General features: G+C 37.5%; 1 protein-coding gene across 1 annotated transcript in view; it reads left to right on the plus strand.

Moving 5' to 3' along the window:
* The window catches only part of vwa5b1 (von Willebrand factor A domain containing 5B1), a 58,990-nt gene extending 40,881 nt beyond the window's left edge, over window positions 1-18,109 (plus strand). Inside the window, exons 10-21 of the mRNA XM_056258031.1 lie at window positions 2,314-2,428; window positions 2,746-2,931; window positions 4,015-4,216; window positions 4,409-4,608; window positions 8,803-9,007; window positions 11,110-11,400; window positions 11,517-11,654; window positions 11,837-11,968; window positions 14,975-15,049; window positions 15,293-15,362; window positions 16,435-16,561; window positions 17,091-18,109. Coding sequence (XP_056114006.1) covers window positions 2,314-2,428; window positions 2,746-2,931; window positions 4,015-4,216; window positions 4,409-4,608; window positions 8,803-9,007; window positions 11,110-11,400; window positions 11,517-11,654; window positions 11,837-11,968; window positions 14,975-15,049; window positions 15,293-15,362; window positions 16,435-16,561; window positions 17,091-17,774 — 2,425 coding nt within the window. The 3' untranslated portion in view covers window positions 17,775-18,109. The remainder of the gene's footprint in view (window positions 1-2,313; window positions 2,429-2,745; window positions 2,932-4,014; window positions 4,217-4,408; window positions 4,609-8,802; window positions 9,008-11,109; window positions 11,401-11,516; window positions 11,655-11,836; window positions 11,969-14,974; window positions 15,050-15,292; window positions 15,363-16,434; window positions 16,562-17,090) is intronic.
* The last annotated feature ends 1,671 nt before the right edge of the window (window positions 18,110-19,780 follow it).

The following is a 19,780-nucleotide window of genomic DNA, read 5'->3' on the forward strand; positions in this document are numbered from 1 at the left end:
AGTAAAAAAAAAACATTCACACAAAAGTCGCATGCTTTATTACTCACCTTATTATCATCTCATATTATTATTCCAAAAATGTAGCGAGGCTCCAGATAAAAATGTAGGCAGTCTCCAGTCTGTCAACGTCTTTCCACATCTTCAAAATTGGCGCTGAAATACACAGAATCTATCGCGCATGCTCTCACAAGTGCAGCTTCTTCTTCTTTGTTTTTTCGGCACATTAGGCACGCTTTAATGCACTGCTGCCTCTCACTGGTTTAGTAACGCCATTGCATCATTTGTTGCTACTTGCTTGTATCAAGTAAGCGTCACTCAAATTATTGAGTAACTTGTTATTTTCACCCTGCAATTGACCGTAACTCAACAAAACCTAGTAAGAAGTATGTATTTTATATAACGGAGTAAAGTTAACTAATATATGTGAGTCAGGAACGCTATTGGATTTTACAGTGTAGAAGGAAAAATGGATAGGGCAAAATACCGTCAAAGTTGTCAATGGGAAGAAGGTTTACCTTCCAACATGACAACCCTGAGCACACAACAAAAGGTAAATGTCCTTGCATGGCCTAGTCAGAGCCCAGACTTAAACCCCATTGAAAATCTGTGGAATGACTTGAAGACTGCAGTCCACAAACGGTCACCATCATATTTAACTGAACTTGAGCAGTTCTGCAAAGAAGAGTGGGCTGGGAAAATATTGCAAAGTTAGTGAGAGATATATCCGAACAGACTAAAGGCTGTAATTAAACCAGAGGTGGTTCAACAAAATACTTACACAAGGGGTTAATCCTTTTTTCTTCTTCTTTTTTTCTGACATGTTGGTGCTATATCTTTCACTGAAAAATGTGCTGTTGTACCCAATACTGGTATGCAGTATTTTATTTTTAGTTATTTTATACTCATTCAAATATTGTGTTGTTAGCTTAGCATTATGCTAACATGAAACTGTATTGGAATTAGTTCTTTTAATCAGCCTAAGCTCATTCGAATAGTGTGTTGTTAGCTTAGCAATATGCTAACATGAAACTGTATTGGAATTAGCTCTTTTAATCAGCCTAAGCTCTTTTGAATAGTGTGTTGTTAGCTTAGCAATATGCTAACATGAAACTGTATTGGAATTAGCTCTTTTAATCAGCCTAAGCTGGTCTTAGCATACTATCATCTGAAAAATATTGCAAGAATTAGATGCTTTGTTTCCAATCAAGACTTAGAGAAACTTGTGCATGCTTTTATCACCAGCAGGGTGGATTATTGTAATGGACTCCTCACTGGCCTTCCTAAAAAGACCATAAGACAGTTGCAGCTCATACAGAACGCTGCTGCCAGGATCCTGAGCAGAACCAGAAAATATGAACACATCACACCAGTCCTCAGGTCTCTACACTGGCTCCCAGTTACATTTAGGATTGACTTTAAAGTATTATTACTGGTATATAAATCTTTTAATGGGCTAGGACCTCAATATATTGCAGATATGCTCACTGAATATAAACCTAACAGATCTCTCAGATCATTAGGATCACATCAGCTAGAAATACCAAGGGTTCACTCTAAGCAAGGAGAGTCTGCTTTTAGCTAGTATGCCAGCCGCAGCTGGAACCAGCTTCCAGAAGAGATCAGATGTGCTCCTACAGTAGTCACTTTCAAATCCAGACTCAAAACACATCTGTTTAGCTATGAATGAGCACTGTGCCACTGTTGTCCGACTGTTTTTACTGTACTTTATTTTTTATTCTAAACTGTTTTAATTATTCTTATTTGTTTTGATTATTTTAATTTCTTCTATGTAAAGCACTTTGAATTACCGTTGTGTATGAAATGTGCTATATAAATAAACTTGCCTTGCCTTGCCTTGCCTTAGCTGGGCTGTTTGCAGGATTTAAGACCATGAAACCTTGTAAGATCAGTTCAGGCTGGTTAAAACAGTTTTACAGCAGTAGTAAGCCTCTGTGTCTACTTGAATGCTATTATGCAGTTGCTGCCTAGAGCATTCCTAGTCAGTTTCAGTTTGGATGCTCCCTTTGAAGGCACCTGCCTTTGTTTGGAGACAGAGTTGCTGAAGAAGATTTGATGCTTACTATTCTAATAAACAATATGAATAAGTTGCTTCCTGGCTTTCTGGCAGCACGCTCGCCAGTCTCAGAATTAGCAAAGCAATACATTTTAGATAATTAAATGTATTTTATCTGGAAGAGCGACACCGATTTGAAATGCAGTTTCTTCATTATGTGATGCCCTCCTGATGTTTTCATAGACTCACCGCACCTGTCCTGTCTCTGTGTGTGTGTGTGTGTGTTTGCATCATGGCAGGTGTTACACGTTCGGCATAGGTCAGGGTGCGTGCAGGAGGCTGGTTTTAGGACTGTCTGCTGTTTCCAGAGGCACAGCTGAGTTTCTGGCAGAAGGGGAACGACTGCAGCCCAAGGTCCTCGTTTCCTCTGACGTGTTTATCTTCCACCACAACAGCCTGTTATTTTGAATGTCACCGCAAAGCAATTACAGCATGTGGAGTGCCCAAATGTATTAGCAATTAACAATTTGTTTTGTTTAATCAAACCTAAATTAGGATAATAATCAAAGCTGACAGCACATTTCACGTTTGTTCCTTCTCTCCCTGCTGTTTAAGACTAGCATCTATATATTTTCCTGTTTTATTTATATAGAGTATATTTACAGACCGTGCTCCCTTGATTAAGTTCACTAGGTGGTATTTGAGCTGGCTGTTATTTGTGTCATTGGCAGATGATTAAGTCGCTGAAGAAGTCCATGACATCCGTTCTGACTGACATCTCCATTGAGTGGCTGTATCCAGAGACGAAAGAGATCCTGCTCTCTCCAGTGGGAGCGACCTGTCTGTTCCCCGGTGACCGGCTGATTGGGTACAGTGTGGTGTGTGATACCTCCCGATATCACTCCAACCCTAAATCAGTAGGTTATCCGTCCATAATTAGTCAATTAGATTTTGATATTATCATTTAGATAATATTGATATTTTAAAATATACTGTATTTTGACCATAATACAATATATTTTGATTATTACAGACACAAACCACAACAAATCTAAAACATCAATAATAATAATATTTTTATTATTATTATTATTATTTTTTATTATTATTATGATTTAGATAGATCATTTGTATTATTTTGAAACATACTCTATTTTGATATGTTATAATAACAAATATACACTAAAAAACACAGCAACGGTTAAAATGTAATTATTATACTATATTTTTATACTACGATTAATAATAATAATTATTATTATTTTGATAATATTGTTATTATGTTAAATTACTATATAATATGAAATATACAATCTGTGATTTAAAAAACAAATTATACCACTATTAATAACAATAATTATTATTATTATTTTCATTATTTTGATAATCTTATTTTAAAATATAATCTATTTTGATATAATATTGAATATACACAAAACAGATTATTATTATTATTAAGATAGATAATATTAATAATTTAAAATATACTGTATTTTGTTTGGTTTATATTCAATATTGTATTAAAATACAGTATATTTTAAATTATTAATATTACCTATCTAAATAATAGTTTTGTGTACATTTAATATTATATCAAAATACAGTATATTTTAGTATTTAGTGTATTAATTAATTAGATTAACCGTTGCTGTTTTAATTGTATATTTGATATTAAAATATCACAATTTTATATATTTTAATACTAATAACAATATTGTCTATTTAAATAATAGTAATAATCTGTTTTGTGTATATTCAATATTTAGATAGATGATATTGATATTATTTTAAAATATATTAAACATTTTGATATATTAATATCAAATTCACCAAAACAACAACAGTTTTGTTAATAATAATACAAAAATATCTATCTATATATATAAATATAAATATAATTGTTATAGTTTTTAGCATATAATGTTTGTTCATGTAAATATAGATTTTAGGCCGAAATAAAAATCTCCCACCTTCTAAACATCTTTTCTCTGTTGTCACAGGACAAACGGAGACGGTACAGCATGATGCGTTCCAACGAGTCCACCAGTTCTGTGTTCTATCACTCTCAAGAGGAGGATGCTGGGAAGGTTTACTGTGACGCTCAGGGGCCACACAGGGACAATCAAGTCGGCTCGCTGTTTGACGGTTGCCAAGAGACCATGTCTGAGAGCAGTCCTATTGCCACGGAGCAAGACGTTATGGGTAAAGTACAGCACTATATGCAGTAAAATGGTTCCATACGGTTTCATACGACTTGAGTGTTACAGAATTTTCATTTTTGGATGAACTATTCTTTAAAGTCTCCTGATGAAAGAGAATAAATGAATATAGTCAGCAAAGAGAAAATGAAAGAGAAAATGTGTTAAATTAGTTTTTTCTTCTTCTTTTGTACAGGAACTGACACGAGCACCTCTCCGAGAAGACGTGCTTATAGCACCAATCAGATCATAGATTACAACCCCATGAAGAAGGCCTACACCCCCAGTGACCCCAGCTCCGTGGTGGGGAAAAACCCTCTTAGACGAGCAAAAGTCCAGGAGCTCATCGGTCAGACTCATCCTGACTACGGAGCTCAGTGGAAAATGGACTACCAGGTAGGTCAATGCTACAGCATAAGTCCTGAAGCATGTGCTATGCAAATATATGAACGCAAAGCTTCTTGCTATGCGAGTTTGATTTTGTGTGCCATTGCATTGAAACATGTGTCTATAGCATTAGCATTGGGGAAGCTACTGTGAAAAGTAATTTTAACAATTTAAAGTAGTCAAACTACAGTACACTACAAACAATTTGCTATGTACAAAGTATTTGCTAAAAAATTTGCTAAGTACACTCAAGTTTCATAGGTTACTTAAAAATATAGTCCAATTTAATCAGATCTGATTTTTTAAATGAGGGGGTTTGTATTAATGAACACACAATTAGGAACTTGAACAGGCAAATTTATACTAAGTACAACCAAAACACCCTGATCGTTTGAATTTTAGCGATTTCTATTCTGCTTATCGATTCAAATTCTTATCAATTGCCAGTTTCGATTCCAATAAGGTAGAATCATTTATATCAAACATGTTTATTCTGTGTCTTTTGACAAAAAAAAAAATCAGCAGCCTAAAGAACACTAACATTTTCCTATGGTTTCAACAAAAATACCACAGAAAAAACAACTGGACTAACTAATATAAAATTCAAACTTTATTGAAGACAAGTAAACAGTGATAAATGTAAAGGCCCTTTTACGCCAGATGTGGAATGAATAAGCCATAGGTTGAAGGAAATGCAAATTTACACTTGTACAGTAAGGGGACGCAACTCAAACAAACCTTTCAACTAATGCAGGAAAAGAAACTCTTACTTTAGTAATAAAAATAAAAACAAATGAAAAACAAATGTGATGTTTATGTAAAGTCATATTTGTTTATTAAAATGGTTGAATTGGATCCTCAAAGGTCAGCTCCAAAGACATTGGTCAATAAAGTGAGATTAAATACATAAAGTATTTGCATCTTCTCCCGATTTTCTCTCAATATGGGGACAGGTGAGGTGCATTCAATAAACGGGAAAACAAAGTAACTTGAGTTACTTATTATTTGAAAAAGTAACTTGTAAATTCAAAAGTAATGCGTTACTTTACTGGTTACTTGAAAAAAGTAATCTGATTACATACTGTAACTCGCGTTAACCGTACCCCCAACACTGCTTATAATAGACATCCTGAGTATGCTATAAACATTATTCTTGGAAATCATCTGTAATCTCCTTTGTGCATGTGTGTTTTGACACAAAGCAGACGGTTTATTGTTTTCTTTAGAAGAAATATCTGTAGGCAGCCGTCTTCATGCCATCTGCTATAGCCGAAGCATCTGCTATGATATAAAAAGAGCCCCATGGATTCATTTGTTCATTCTGAAGGGTTATTTGAACTCATTTCTGAGCTCGGTGATGAGAATGTAATTCATAATTCAATGTTCTTACCGCCACATCCACACAAATAGAATTTAGATGGAACAGCCAGTGGAAGATGAATTACAGTTTCCCGGACATTTAAGCAGCGGAAGAATGTGGAAAAAAGGAAAAATGCTTTCTTAGAAATGAGGTGGACACTTTGGTAATGTGCACCCACACACTGAAATAGAAATGCACCTTTGAAGTGCAGTGGGAGAATAAAAGGTTGTGGCCCATCACCAAAGACGTGCCAGTGTTTGAACAGGGCTGAAATAATGAGGCCAAAAATATCCCTGACCTAGAGACAGATTAGTATGTAATCAATACCACAACGGAGAGGTGTGCATCCTTTGTGTCTCATAATGATGGCCGTACTCATTTCATGCATGACAATTGAGCTGAACGGCCAAGGAAAACCCTTTCTATTCACAGCAGGCCTTCTGATGAGACTTAAAGATGCTTGTATGATCCTGATATGTCGGCTATCCTAATAGACTACAGTACTTTTATTGCTCTTCGTTTATTCATTTAAGCATTGCACAACATTTTGGGTACCCTGTAACATTTTTGTGAGGTACCTAAAATGTGTACTTTAAGTTAAACTGGTTTTATTCAAGTCAAAAATATTATTTATTATTTATTTAATATTATTGACATTTAAATAATATAAATAATTCAATATTTTTTAAATACCATTTAACAAGCAACATTTTTTCATGTTGGTAATCGTATTCCTCAAGCCAGTAATAATAGTATTTATTATTTAAATATGAACATATATTTGAATTATATAAACATATTTAACTATTATTTAATAAGCATTATGTTTCAATGTTAGTAATTGCATTCCTCAACATTTTGGGTACCCTGTAACATTTTTGTCAGGTTTCCTAAAAATGTGCTTCATGTGGTAACACAAGTTTAACTGGGTTTATTAAAGTCATAAATATCACTATTTAATGTTTAATTAAATACCACTACTGATTTGTTTTCTGAGAGTGTTGCTGGCAACTTTTTACTGCTTCTATTTCATGACTTGGGATTCAGTGAGTTCAGTGATACTCCCGCATTGCCGACACCCTGCCAAGAGACATATCGAACACCCAGCCACTTATGTTCATCTTCCAGGGTACAATTAGTTCTGACAACTGTGACAAAACCCTTGATGGCCATGATAAAATTTCCAATGTCACACTCTCTGAATGTGGAGAAGATATCAATAATCCAGGCGACACTTTGCACTGCAAGCAATTGGCCATGGAAGTTTGATCAAAAAGGGAGGGAGTTATATTACAGATGGGCAATAAGAGTCCTTGATTTCCCCTCAATGGATGCAATAATGACTTTAATGATGCTTATTACTGTTGCTCTTAACAGGCATACATTTCTCATTATCCAAATTGCCTTTAGACCCAGGTAAACAGAGAGCCATGGCTATAGGAGCTGGCATGGTTAAGGCGTCTCAAAGAATCATTGTGTTCATAAACTCCCTCTACACAAGGTGAAATAAATTGGATTTCCTTTTGCTATGCGCTGCATTCATGCTGGAAATTACCGGGGGAAACTGGATGCTCAATGTGAGCATAGAAACACAATCAGACTTGTCAGCATTGGCGTCAACATTAGCACCACTACTTTGGCATTGTGATATTTTTCATAAGCTCAAGAAACATACAAAACAGCTGTTTTCATTGACCACTGGACCTGAAGCTGTCCTAATGCCAAGTAGGTAATTTTTTTTTATTTAAAACTGGTAAAATAATAATATTAATTTTATATATTTATTGTTATTAATTTAAATATTTAATTTGAAACAGTTATTCAAGTCAAAATATAATTATTTAATATTTCAATATTATTATTTAAATGTTGACATATTTAAATAATATTTATTTATTATACATTTTTATTTTAATATTTTTGACAATCTTTATTTAAATATGGTAATATTTAAATAGATTTAAATGTTACCATATTTAAATAATAGTATTTACATTTTAATATTGTGTATATTCTTTTTTTTTTAATATGCCTATTTTTATTATCATTTAATATACCTATATTTATAATTAAGTTATGACTGATAAATGTTTGATATTATAAATGTATATTATATTTGTGTGTGTGGTCTGAAGATTTCAAAGTAAAAAGTCAAATGAATAAAGATTGTTGTACTTTTCCCAATAAATTTACGGTAAAACTTTACTTAAAGCCTTTACATATAATGCATTCTAAAAGTATTTTTAAAGCATTAATTATGCCTTGTAATGCACCTTATAATGTATTATATGATCTCATGAATAATTGTAACCACAGTTATAATACATTATAATGCTTATCTTTTTATTAAATACACCTTTAGAAAGTATAATGCATTAAAACACATGACAAACAACCAATTTCAGATGCAACAAGGAATCTGCTAATATTATAATGCGTTTTAGCTTTAGTTAAAATTATGAAAAGATATAATGCATTATAATGTAGATTATAAATACCTTTTTTAATGCATTATACATAAAGACTTTAAGTAAAGTGTTACATTACCAAATTAACATTTGTGCATAAATGCACACAGCTCTGCTCTTAAAGGGAAAGCACTCTTTAAGAGAAATCTGAATTTCCCATAATCTTACACTGTCTGTGACTTGGAGATATTACTAGCTAGATGATCTAAATATTAAAAAACAATAAATACAGATAAACGTAGGTAACAGTGGATGGCCGTCTTGCACTTGTAATAGTTTTGGAAATTTGAGTTCCATTCAAGTAGAGTGGCTTGCCAAGAAGCAGAGTGAGAGTGAACAAAACGACTAATGAACTGTTGCTCATTTCTCCAAAAGCCACAGTTGGCCAGCCTGTGTGCCACATCCTCAAGAGGACGTCCCATCCCTGCTCACAAACCTCCAGTGCAGCAACACGAGGGTCTCCAGGGGGAGTCTAAGGTGGATCAGACCCACCCGGGCCCCTCTGCACAGGGTCCCGTGGTGGAAGACGGCTCCAGGTCTTCAACGGACAGCCCTTCTCTAGGCAGCACCGGCGAGGCAGGTTAGTCCTTCACTGCAGTGCTTAAGTGCAAGGACAAAGACATCAATTTCTGATGCATGTTAATCTTAGCGCTGCTGGGGCTCAGAGTTGAGCTGACTTTTAACACTGTAATTTAAATACCATAATCAGCTGCACAGTGTGGGGGCTTAGAGACACTTAACATATACTGTGAGCGCCGACTTATTAGCTGATTCATGAGTAGATTATAAGTTGAAGTTGTAAAAAGAAAAATTATAAAGTGATTTTTTCCGCTTTTGCACTGCTTTAACATTTTTCATCAGCTAGATATCACTCCTTGTGAGTCTTTGTGATGAGTAAAAACTCGCCCATAAGCCAGTGGTGATAATATCAGTCTGTCCATTGAAGGTCATACTGTGGATGACTGTAAACACTTAAACTCCAAGGATTCAAACCTGGTACATTCATGGAATTTCCCAGAAAACTATAAAATGATTTTTTAGAAATTATGACTGGAAAGGCCATGGAAAAATCATAGAAATTCAATGGTCAAAAAGTGTGGAAACCCTGGGGTTAAAAATAATTTGATGCATATTTTTAGAATAGCTTCCTTCGGCAATGGTGATATTGCAGGGATATATATGCTAGAGTTTTCTATGTAATTTATTATAATTAAAATGTAATTTTGTAATTTTTTAATAAAATGTGATGGCAAAGCTGAATTGCCACATGACCCTTCAGAAATAATTCTAATATGCTGATTTTGTGCTCAAGAAGCATTTCTCATAGTTATCACTGTTGAAAACAGTTGTGCTGCTTCATTTTTCTTTTTTTTTAGAAACCATGATATATTTTTTCATGATTCTTTAATGAATATAAAGTTCAATTGAACAACATTTGTTCTTTTTCAGCACCATGAGAATTGCGTTTCAAGCTTTTGCGCCCCAGCTGTTTTTTTTAAAGCATAAACATATGCTAAAAATGGCGTCTGAAGTATTCAATTCAATTCAATTCAAATGTATTTGTATAGCGCTTTTCACAATACATATTGTTTCAAAGCAGCTTTACAGAAAGTGCATTTCAGAAATGTACATAGAAAAATACAGTTAGTTAATCATGTATTAATTTAGGGCATAACATATCGCCGGCGTTGAGTCGTCTCTTTACAGGCGTCGAAGTACCTTAATTATGTTTTGACATAGTCAACTAGACTCCGGGGTGTCCAATCCTGTTCCTGGAAATCACCTTCCTGCAAAGTTCAGCTTTAATGCCTGCTACACATTGTATGATTTTGGGCTTTCCTAGACAAAAGATGACCAATCGTGGCGATTTCTGTGGTCATGGCTCCTAAATGGTGGTCCTGCGTCGTACAGTGAGAGAGGTTCAAAGATGGCCATTGTCATGGTCTTACAACCAAAGATAATCCGTGATCCTTTTCTTAGCATGATCATCTCACAGTGTGTTTGCTGCTACGACCTACATCTACTGACTAGTCAATAAAAATGCAACTAGAAATTGCATATTGTTCAAACTTACTTCCCTCAAGCTCCATTTGCAAAGTTGGCGTCTATTCTCTAGCCTTGACCGCATCAATATTGGCTTCCACCTCTTTTTCTTTTTTCAATGCTCATGAAAAAAACACAATTGCCAAAGTGTGATTGATCTTGCTCTATTTGTTTTCCACTAGCGCATGCTGATGACGTGTATTTTGCCTACGATTTAATAGGTGTCATCATCGTACAGTCTGCATACTTGTTGTACCCAAGTTTAATAGATCCATGTCGTACAGTGTGATTAGTAATGATCTTATAGGATTGCCAAAACTGCACAGTCTGAAGCGGGCATAGCCCTGATCAAACACAACTGAACTAGCTAATTACTGAACTCTGCAAGTAGATCTACAGGAAAAGGATTGGGCAAGGATTTAGACAAACCATTAACTAGTCGATTTTGAGAATATCCATCCAAAACATCCTCTAGCCAGACCTAGCACTGTAAAGCACAACAACCAATGCTTTATCTTTTACAGTTTGAACGTAAACTCATTTAAGTCATTGAAGATGACTTAACCAACTGGTTTCTGATGTTTTTCATCGGGGAATGCATCTGTTAATACTCTGAATATTATGTTTAATATCGAACAGATGGCTACACGCATCAGCTTTGCGAAGTCGAAACGCCCCAAGATCCTCACGCACCAGAATTCAGGGCCAGTCATGGAAAGGGAGATTGCAAAGCGGTCGTGTCAGGACTGCTGTGCGGGAAACCCATGAAATGGGAGGTGATCTTTGACATTCAACCCTACCTAAAAGGTCGAGAGCGGGAGGAAAAAGTTCACGAGGACCTGTGGAACGAAACCTTCCATCACCTGGCGGGACGTTCCATTATTCAAGACTTTGAACATATGGTGGACAAAGAGTGTGAGATTGAGCATGGTGAGGAACTTGACTCAGTTATTTAGCTGATGAACTCTTATCATTTGTGGGATGTGAATGTTCAAAACATTACTTGCATATCTGACAAAATACCTCAACTATGCCGTTTCTTGTAGGTTCTGGGAGAAGGTACCAGCTTTATGCTATCCACACGAGTAAAGCCTGCAACATCTTGAGCAAATACACAGCGTTTGTACCTATTGACCTGGACAGCAATGAATATTTACCCACCTGCGTTGAGTATAGCCACCCTGGTAAGTCATTCTTCTAATTCATCTGAGATTACAAGGCCTGGTAGTTGCAATCATTACGTCAAAGATACTGTTCTCAGGAAGAAGAAAACAAAGGAGAGCGCAGGGAAATGAAGCAGTCGCTCCTGGCTTAAACACACAATTAGATTATGGTAATGACTCTTTGTATATCTGTTTATCTCCAGGGGAGGATCATAAACGAAGTTCGCACTGCAGTTCTCGTTCCGGCAGCAGGAAGACCCGTGGCTACTCTGTAGGTCTGGGTCGGTCACAGTCAGGAGGTTTGTCTGAGCAAGATGACGCAGCACTATCCCACAGTAAGACTGAAGACAAAATACTGAATGTTGGGCTCATTTACAAGTGAGAAATTATAGGAACATTATCTGATGTATAAATTGCATGGTTTGATCCTCTGGGATCAAACCATGGAATAGAAAATGTGGTAAAAAGTTATGAAATTTGGCACACTTATTGAATAGTCTCAACTTTTATCATACCCAATTTAGGGACTCTATTTTAAACTCTCTAGTGCAACTAACAGGTCAAAGTTCACATAGATTTTGTTTTATAACTTAAACAGTCATTAGACTTCAGGTCAGATAATCTTGAAAATACACTCACCTAAAGGATTATTAGGAACACCATACTAATACTGTGTTTGACCCCCTTTCGCCTTCAGAACTGCCTTAATTCTACGTGGCATTGATTCAACAAGGTGCTGAAAGCATTCTTTAGAAATGTTGGCCCATATTGATAGGATAGCATCTTGCAGTTGATGGAGATTTGTGGGATGCACATCCAGGGCACGAAGCTCCCATTCCACCACATCCCAAAGATGCTCTATTGGGTTGAGATCTGGTGACTGTGGGGGCCATTTTAGTACAGTGAACTCATTGTCATGTTCAAGAAACCAATTTGAAATGATTCGAGCTTTGTGGCATGGTGCATTATCCTGCTGGAAGTAGCCATCAGAGGATGGGTACATGGTGGCCATAAAGGGATGGACATGGTCAGAAACAATGCTCAGGTAGGCCGTGGCATTTAAACGATGCCCAAGGGGCCTAAAGTGTGCCAAGAAAACATCCCCCACACCATTACACCACCACCACCAGCCGGCACAGTGGTAACAAGGCATGATGGATCCATGTTCTCATTCTGTTTACGCCAAATTCTGACTCTACCATCTGAATGTCTCAACAGAAATCGAGACTCATCAGATCAGGCAACATTTTTCCAGTCTTCAACTGTCCAATTTTGGTGAGCTCTTGCAAATTGTAGCCTCTTTTTCCTATTTGTAGTGGAGATGAGTGGTACCCGGTGGGGTCTTCTGCTGTTGTAGCCCATCCGCCTCAAGGTTGTGCATGTTGTGGCTTCACAAATGCTTTGCTGCATACCTCGGTTGTAACGAGTGGTTATTTCAGTCAAAGTTGCTCTTCTATCAGCTTGAATCAGTCGGCCCATTCTCCTCTGACCTCTGGCATCAACAAGGCCTTTTCGCCCACAGGACTGCCGCATACTGGATGTTTTTCCCTTTTCACACCATTCTTTGTAAACCCTAGAAATGGTTGTGCGTGAAAATCCCAGTAACTGAGCAGATTGTGAAATACTCAGACCGGCCCGTCTGGCACCAACAACCATGCCACGCTCAAAATTGCTTAAATCCCCTTACTTTCCCATTCTGACATTCAGTTTGGAGTTCAGGAGATTGTCTTGACCAGGACCACACCCCTAAATGCATTGAAGCAACTGCCATGTGATTGGTTGATTAGATAATTGCATTAATGAGAAATTGAACAGGTGTTTCTAATATTCCTTTAGGTGAGTCTATATTGGCATTGTGATGAAAAGACTTTTGATATATCAAACTGCTTAATGCATTAACAAATTTGATGTTGAGGATGTAGTTTTCCATTGCTTTGTTCGATTGAAATTAAATTGAATTATTGTCATTGCCACCATGCTGAGGTACCCAAGCAGTTTGTTGACAGGTCAGAAATGTTTAAAAATACTTTGGGATAACTTGGCCTAAAGTCATATATGTCATATCTTGATTGTCTACCATATGCTTTTGGGGATTTTGCACAGATTCACATACTATGTTTTTTTGTACAGTCCTCACTGACACCCTGCCCAATCTTCAGTCATAAAACTGACCAAAAACACCCACAAAGTTGTTGTATGTAGGCAACACTTTTGCATAATGACATGTGTATGTTTGTATGTATGTGTCATGGTTCTGATAAAGTTTGGTCAAAATATACACTATACATTTCAAAAGTAAATAAAAATAAAAAAGTCTGGGGCCAACAAGAAGAAATAATAATGATCAAGGAACCAAAAGTGACTGTAAAGACATTTATAATGTTACACAAGATTTATTTTTCAAATAATAATAATAATGTATGTCTATTCATCAAGAACAAAAATATTACGTGGCACAATGTTTCATGAGCAGCAACTCAACATATTAGAATGATTCCTGAAGGACACTGAAGACTGGAGTAATGATGCTTAAAATTCAACTTTGTATTAAATTACATTTAAGAAAAAATATTCAAATAGAAAAGTTATTTTAAATGATTTTTTAGTTGAACCAGAATTTTGTTTTATATAACCGATCATTACCTGTTAACCAACAAAATGATGTTAAATAAGTTAGAATGGACAAGTGTCCCATTACAAATATCAACATTTGTTTTGTTCAGTTTGTTCGAGGAATAAATATAGTTGTATATTATCAACACAAGATATATATTTCACTTGAATACAGATTAACAAAACGAATGAAAAAACTGTGTGACAAGTAGTAGCCTATACGCCGAGTGTCGATAAATTTTTCTGACGCGCTCCACAAAAGTAAAAGTAAGAAAGTAAACCGAGACTGCAGAAAGCGGCATCCTGTTTGTTTTCTTTATTTTACAAAAGCACAATGTTTTGTTTTCAGTTGTGACTGTACACATATCAAAATAGACCCTTTACAGTTTCAAAAGATGTCTTACTCTGTATGACCATAAATGATGGAGTCTTTTAAGTTGTTTCCGCTGTTATAATGAGACAAAATCATTTGGGATTGTGTTGTGGAAGTCTCACTACAGTCCAGTAATGAAATATTCGTGTCCTACTGCGTTGAACTGCTTGTCCTAAAACTTACAAAGTGCATGTTATTGATATGCATGGCACTGTAGTTGTAAACTGTACTAAAGTCCACATCTTTAGCTCAGACCCATTTACAAATGCACTTAGATTCCTTGGGTCTTTTCAGTCTAAACTCTGACGTCAAAAGGACTCATGTCTGCACCCTAAAACTCTTCTTTGATCTACAGATGTTGACGATGGATCCCGATCCCTCTGCAAAACTCCCTCCGCCTCCAGTTGGGAACGATGTAGCTCTTCTGAAGGTACTTTTTTTCTATCTGGCTGTATTCATGTGGTTATTTCAGTTATTACAGACTTGCAGGTGTCCAAACAAACACAGCAGCATTAATCACTCAAGCTATTAGCTGCTGAATTCATTAATTAGATTTGACCTAGACGAGCATGGGTGAGTTTGAGTGCTCTTTGCCTTGGAGTGCAGTGTAATGTGTTTGTGTGTGTGTTGGGCAATAGAAATTATCAGAATACCAACCTGTTCTCTCTTTTAGCCTCTCAAAGGAGTCCGTCGGTGACCTCCGACCACTCGCAGAGATCAGTCGAGAGCCTTTTCTCTGCCAGGTGGGTGTCGATAGAGGGAACGAATTGGGGAAAAGAGCAAACCACGTCCACAAATCAAGTTTTACAATTACAAACACTGTAATTCACAGAACGCAAATGAATAATTCAGCAGTTTCCATCACTCATGCGTCATTGTTTTAAATCATGAGTCGAATTTGCATTTTGATTGCTTTTGGTATTCTGTTGGGTGCATGTAATGAGTTCAACTCTCACCGAAGACAGACATTCATTAGTCATTAAAAAAATTACAGACAGGAGATGTGTAGACTGACAACACAACACAGTTCTGTCCAGGTATTTAGCCTCTTTTACAAATCATTTCACCATTACAGTTTGATGTGAAGTGCTTTCTTACAATTAAATAAGTCAGTATGAAAATGTATCTTTAGGCAATGAGTGTTTGTTTTATTGACTTCGCTATTCGCAATTTCCTTTTAAAAAATTAGGCTGCTTGAGTTTAAGTGAATGTATGAAGTAAAGTGTGAAAATTAGAGGATATTAGTCACACAAACTCATTTTCAGTTTTAATAAGTTTAAAACGTTGACATCATAGGCAGAGGGTGAATAACCTGCAGGGTGGGGCTCTGGTTGTGATGTCACAATACTGTAGGCTTAGCTCATGAATATTAATTAGGATATGTAAGAAATGGATTTACCTGATCTTTGATAAATAAATAGTTTATGTAATGCACTAATCTTTGATAACTTAATTTGATTTTGACTGGTTCCGCCCTGGATCTTATCTTAATCCAATTCAAATTCCCATGTGTTAAGCAAATAAAACTAATATTTAAGACAAAAGAGGGATGGAACTCCAGACACCAAAATAAACACTTCCCTTTCGTGTCTGGAATCTCTATCCCAGTTTTACCTCTCGCTGTCACTTGAAATGTCAGCCGAAGTAATGACCAAAACGTGAGGAGCGGCGCTATCAGGGATGTGTACATGCTTTGCAAATTAATGAATGTGAAGGGGCACATTTCACCAAGAAAAAGCACTTTAGACGTGCCTGTGCATTTAATGATGATAGTGAGGCACCGGAGTAAAAGGTGTTGTTTCTTTTTGCCTCTAGCAAGCTGAGCCTGAGCAGGACGCGTCTGCTGACGAAGGCGGCCCGGGGCTTCATGAGCCGGTCACACAGCAAATTCAGCAACTCCGTGGGAGAGAGCGAAAATGACAACAAGGACTACATCCCTCTGGTTTCTGTCGACATATTCTGCTTTCAGGATGTTAATCCTCTGTGGCTTCAGTAGAACTTATTTACAGTCAACATGGAATTGAAATTGCCCCCATTTACCTTTTTAATGGATGGTATTATAATATATAACAATTCAACATTAACAAACAATTTATGTTGAAAGGTCAGCATAAACTTATTCCAAAAATGCCTGATGTCATTGAGGGTATTGCATCCACTTGCCTCTATAAATAGCCGGTCAATACTCACCTTGCAAGCAAAGGCAGGAGTTTTTAAGTATAGTGAGTAATAGATCTGGTGACATTTAACAAACACCGATCAATATCTCATGATTGCTAGGTCTGGTTAAATGAGATGTTCTATTTGAGGAGAACATATATGGGTCACGGGAATTACTCAAAGTAAATGGTGATGAGGCGTGACAAAATCAGTAGAGCGTATTTTTGAGGCATAATTAACAAAGACCTTAAACTGCTCCTTGAAGTTCAATCTCTGAGTTTGTTTAACTGATTAAATACTTCCTGTTGCAGGTGTCATTGCAGCTGTCCTGTGGGGCGTTCATGTTGGACAGTGCCTTGTGTGACGCCATCAATGTGCCCATAGACAAGCTAAAGTGGACGTCACCCTTCACCAGCCACAGAATCAGCCTTACCCACGTGTCCTACTCCGGGTCCCGGCGCTCTGAGAGCCTGGAGGTCCACCGCGGCTCCTCGCCTCCTCCAAAAGACTCAGACTTGAACTCTGAATGTGAGGAGCTCGCTTCCCGCACGTCCTCGTCCTCTTTCCAGGCCCGAAGCCCTCGGATGGAGGGCGAGCCCTCGCTGCTGGCCGGCTTCTCGTCTATGTCGACCGAAGCCCCACCGTCGCCCATCAACTCATTGTGCGACAGCGGGCGAGGGTCTGAGTCTGAAATGATAGGGACGCCCCTGTCTGGCTCGCCCGGGAGCCTGCGAAGGGCTGTGCAAGACACCGAGGGGATGGTGTGGGCCACTGCTGTAGCTCTGGCCTGGCTGGAACACAGTTCAGCCAGTTATTTCATCGAGTGGGAGCTGATCGCGGCCAAAGCAAGCATGTGGCTAAATGAACAGATCATCCCAGAGGGCCGAGACCTGGCATCGGTCAAAGCCGCAGCCAATCAACTCTTCATCATCCTCAGACACTGGGATGAAAACCTGCAGCTCAACATGCTCTGCTACAACCCCAACAGCATGTGAGTCCTTATGGGGTAGGGACTAAACTTCAAACTATGCCAAACGAGGATTTTACTCCCCTTGATTTGTTTAAATGTTTATCGTGTGGGTTTTGTTTTAGTTTTATGAATAGAAATCGTATTTCATTACCATCCATCCAGAGGCCAGAAACATACTTTGCACAGATATGTAGGCGACAATTAATGTAACTTGCGTTCTTGCGTTACTGTGGCAGCAACAAACCTGTAGAAGACTGTATCCACCTAAGAGAAAAGCCCAGTTCACAGCGACAAAGCAACATGATCCCATTCATTTCAATGGAGAGCTGGCAGTTTCCGGCGACACCGTTGGCGACAGGATGTATGCGTGTCCAGCGACAAGACATAGTTGAGATATGTTTAACTTAATGCCAATTAAGAGCGACTTTCAAGAGCGACGACCAATAGGAGTGAAGCCAGTGGAGTAGGGCTGCTCGAAAATCATAATCACAACTATTTTGGTCAATTTTGAAATCAGGATTATTGGTGGGTGATATGATCAAAGTCTTATTTCATGACTTACAGTCATTTTAAAGGGATAGTTCACTTTGAAATTAATTTTTGATATGTTTTAGCTTACCTCAAGGGCATCCAAGATGTAGGTGTCTTTGTTTCCGCAGAAGTTTCAATTTTGATATTTTTAGGTCAGACCGTTCTTGTCTGTCAGTCATATAATGCAGGTCTATGGTCACCACCTCAAAGAGCATGCACAGAGAAGTCCAAGTTAAACATGATTTTAATGACTCGTAAATGTAAGTACACATTGATGGCCTAAGACACGAAATGAGCGGTTTGTGTGAGAAAACGAACAGGATTTATATCGTTTTTACCTCTTGTAACCACAGCCACGTCCAAGTGATCTGAGGGCGCGGGCGCTTCGGTCTGTGCGTTACAAGAGGTAAAAACGTTACAAAGTGAACTATCCCTTTAAATATCAGTGAAATTTCACAATTATCGATACTTCAGCTAAAACTAATACTAGGTTAACTATAATGTAAGTAAAAGGTCCTCAAAACAGTTAAAGACAAGTAAACAGTCAGCAACACAATAAAAACAAAGAAACTGATCCCCCCAAAAAACTGACAAAAAATGCAAATTAAATCAACTTTGCTTTAGGTGTTTTAGGAAGATGTACTAACAGTTGAATTCAAATAAGTAATGGCCTACAAAAGAAACTGAATAAAGTAATCAAATGCTACACTGCTGTGTTATGTCTCTGTGTACATTCCCAAATAACTGTGTGAACTCAGATAGACCGGTGCTTGTGCTTTCACAGAGTACTTGCTGTTTCTCGTTCATCTTTATTATTAAGCATTTTGTGTACTGATTCCTACGGAGCCCCCCCTAGTCCCACTTTGTCAAAAAAATGTATTATAACTATCTCGTGGCCTCAAGATAAGTAACTCATGGCCTCAAGATAGTAACTCGTGGCCTCAAGATAGTAACTCGTGGCCTCAAGATAGTAACTCGTGGCCTCAAGATAGTAACTCGTGGCCTCAAGATAGTAACTCGTGGCCTCAAGATAGTATCTCAAGATTTGAGGCCACGAGAGAGTTACTATCTTGAGGCCACGAGTTACTATCTTGAGGCCACGAGTTACTATCTTGAGGCCACGAGTTACTATCTTGAGGCCACGAGTTACTATCTTGAGGCCACGAGTTACTATCTTGAGGCCACGAGATACTATCTTGAGGCCACGAGTTACTATCTTGAGGCCACGAGTTACTATCTTGAGGCCACGAGTTACTATCTTGAGGCCACGAGATACTATCTTGAGGCCACGAGTTACTATCTTGAGGCCACGAGATACTATCTTGAGGCCACGAGTTACTATCTTGAGGCCACGAGTTACTATCTTGAGGCCACTAGTTACTTATCTTGAGGCCACGAGATAGTTATAATAATTTTTTTTGACAAAGTGGGACTAGGGGGGCTCCGTAGATTCCATTTATATTAAGTCCTTTCCCTCCAAAATATTTGTGTTTTTAGTGC

This window comes from Rhinichthys klamathensis, unplaced genomic scaffold (assembly GCF_029890125.1).
Source record: "Rhinichthys klamathensis goyatoka isolate OS25496 unplaced genomic scaffold, OSU_Roscu_1.1 h1tg000147l_1, whole genome shotgun sequence".
NCBI classification, from domain to species: domain Eukaryota; kingdom Metazoa; phylum Chordata; class Actinopteri; order Cypriniformes; family Leuciscidae; genus Rhinichthys; species Rhinichthys klamathensis.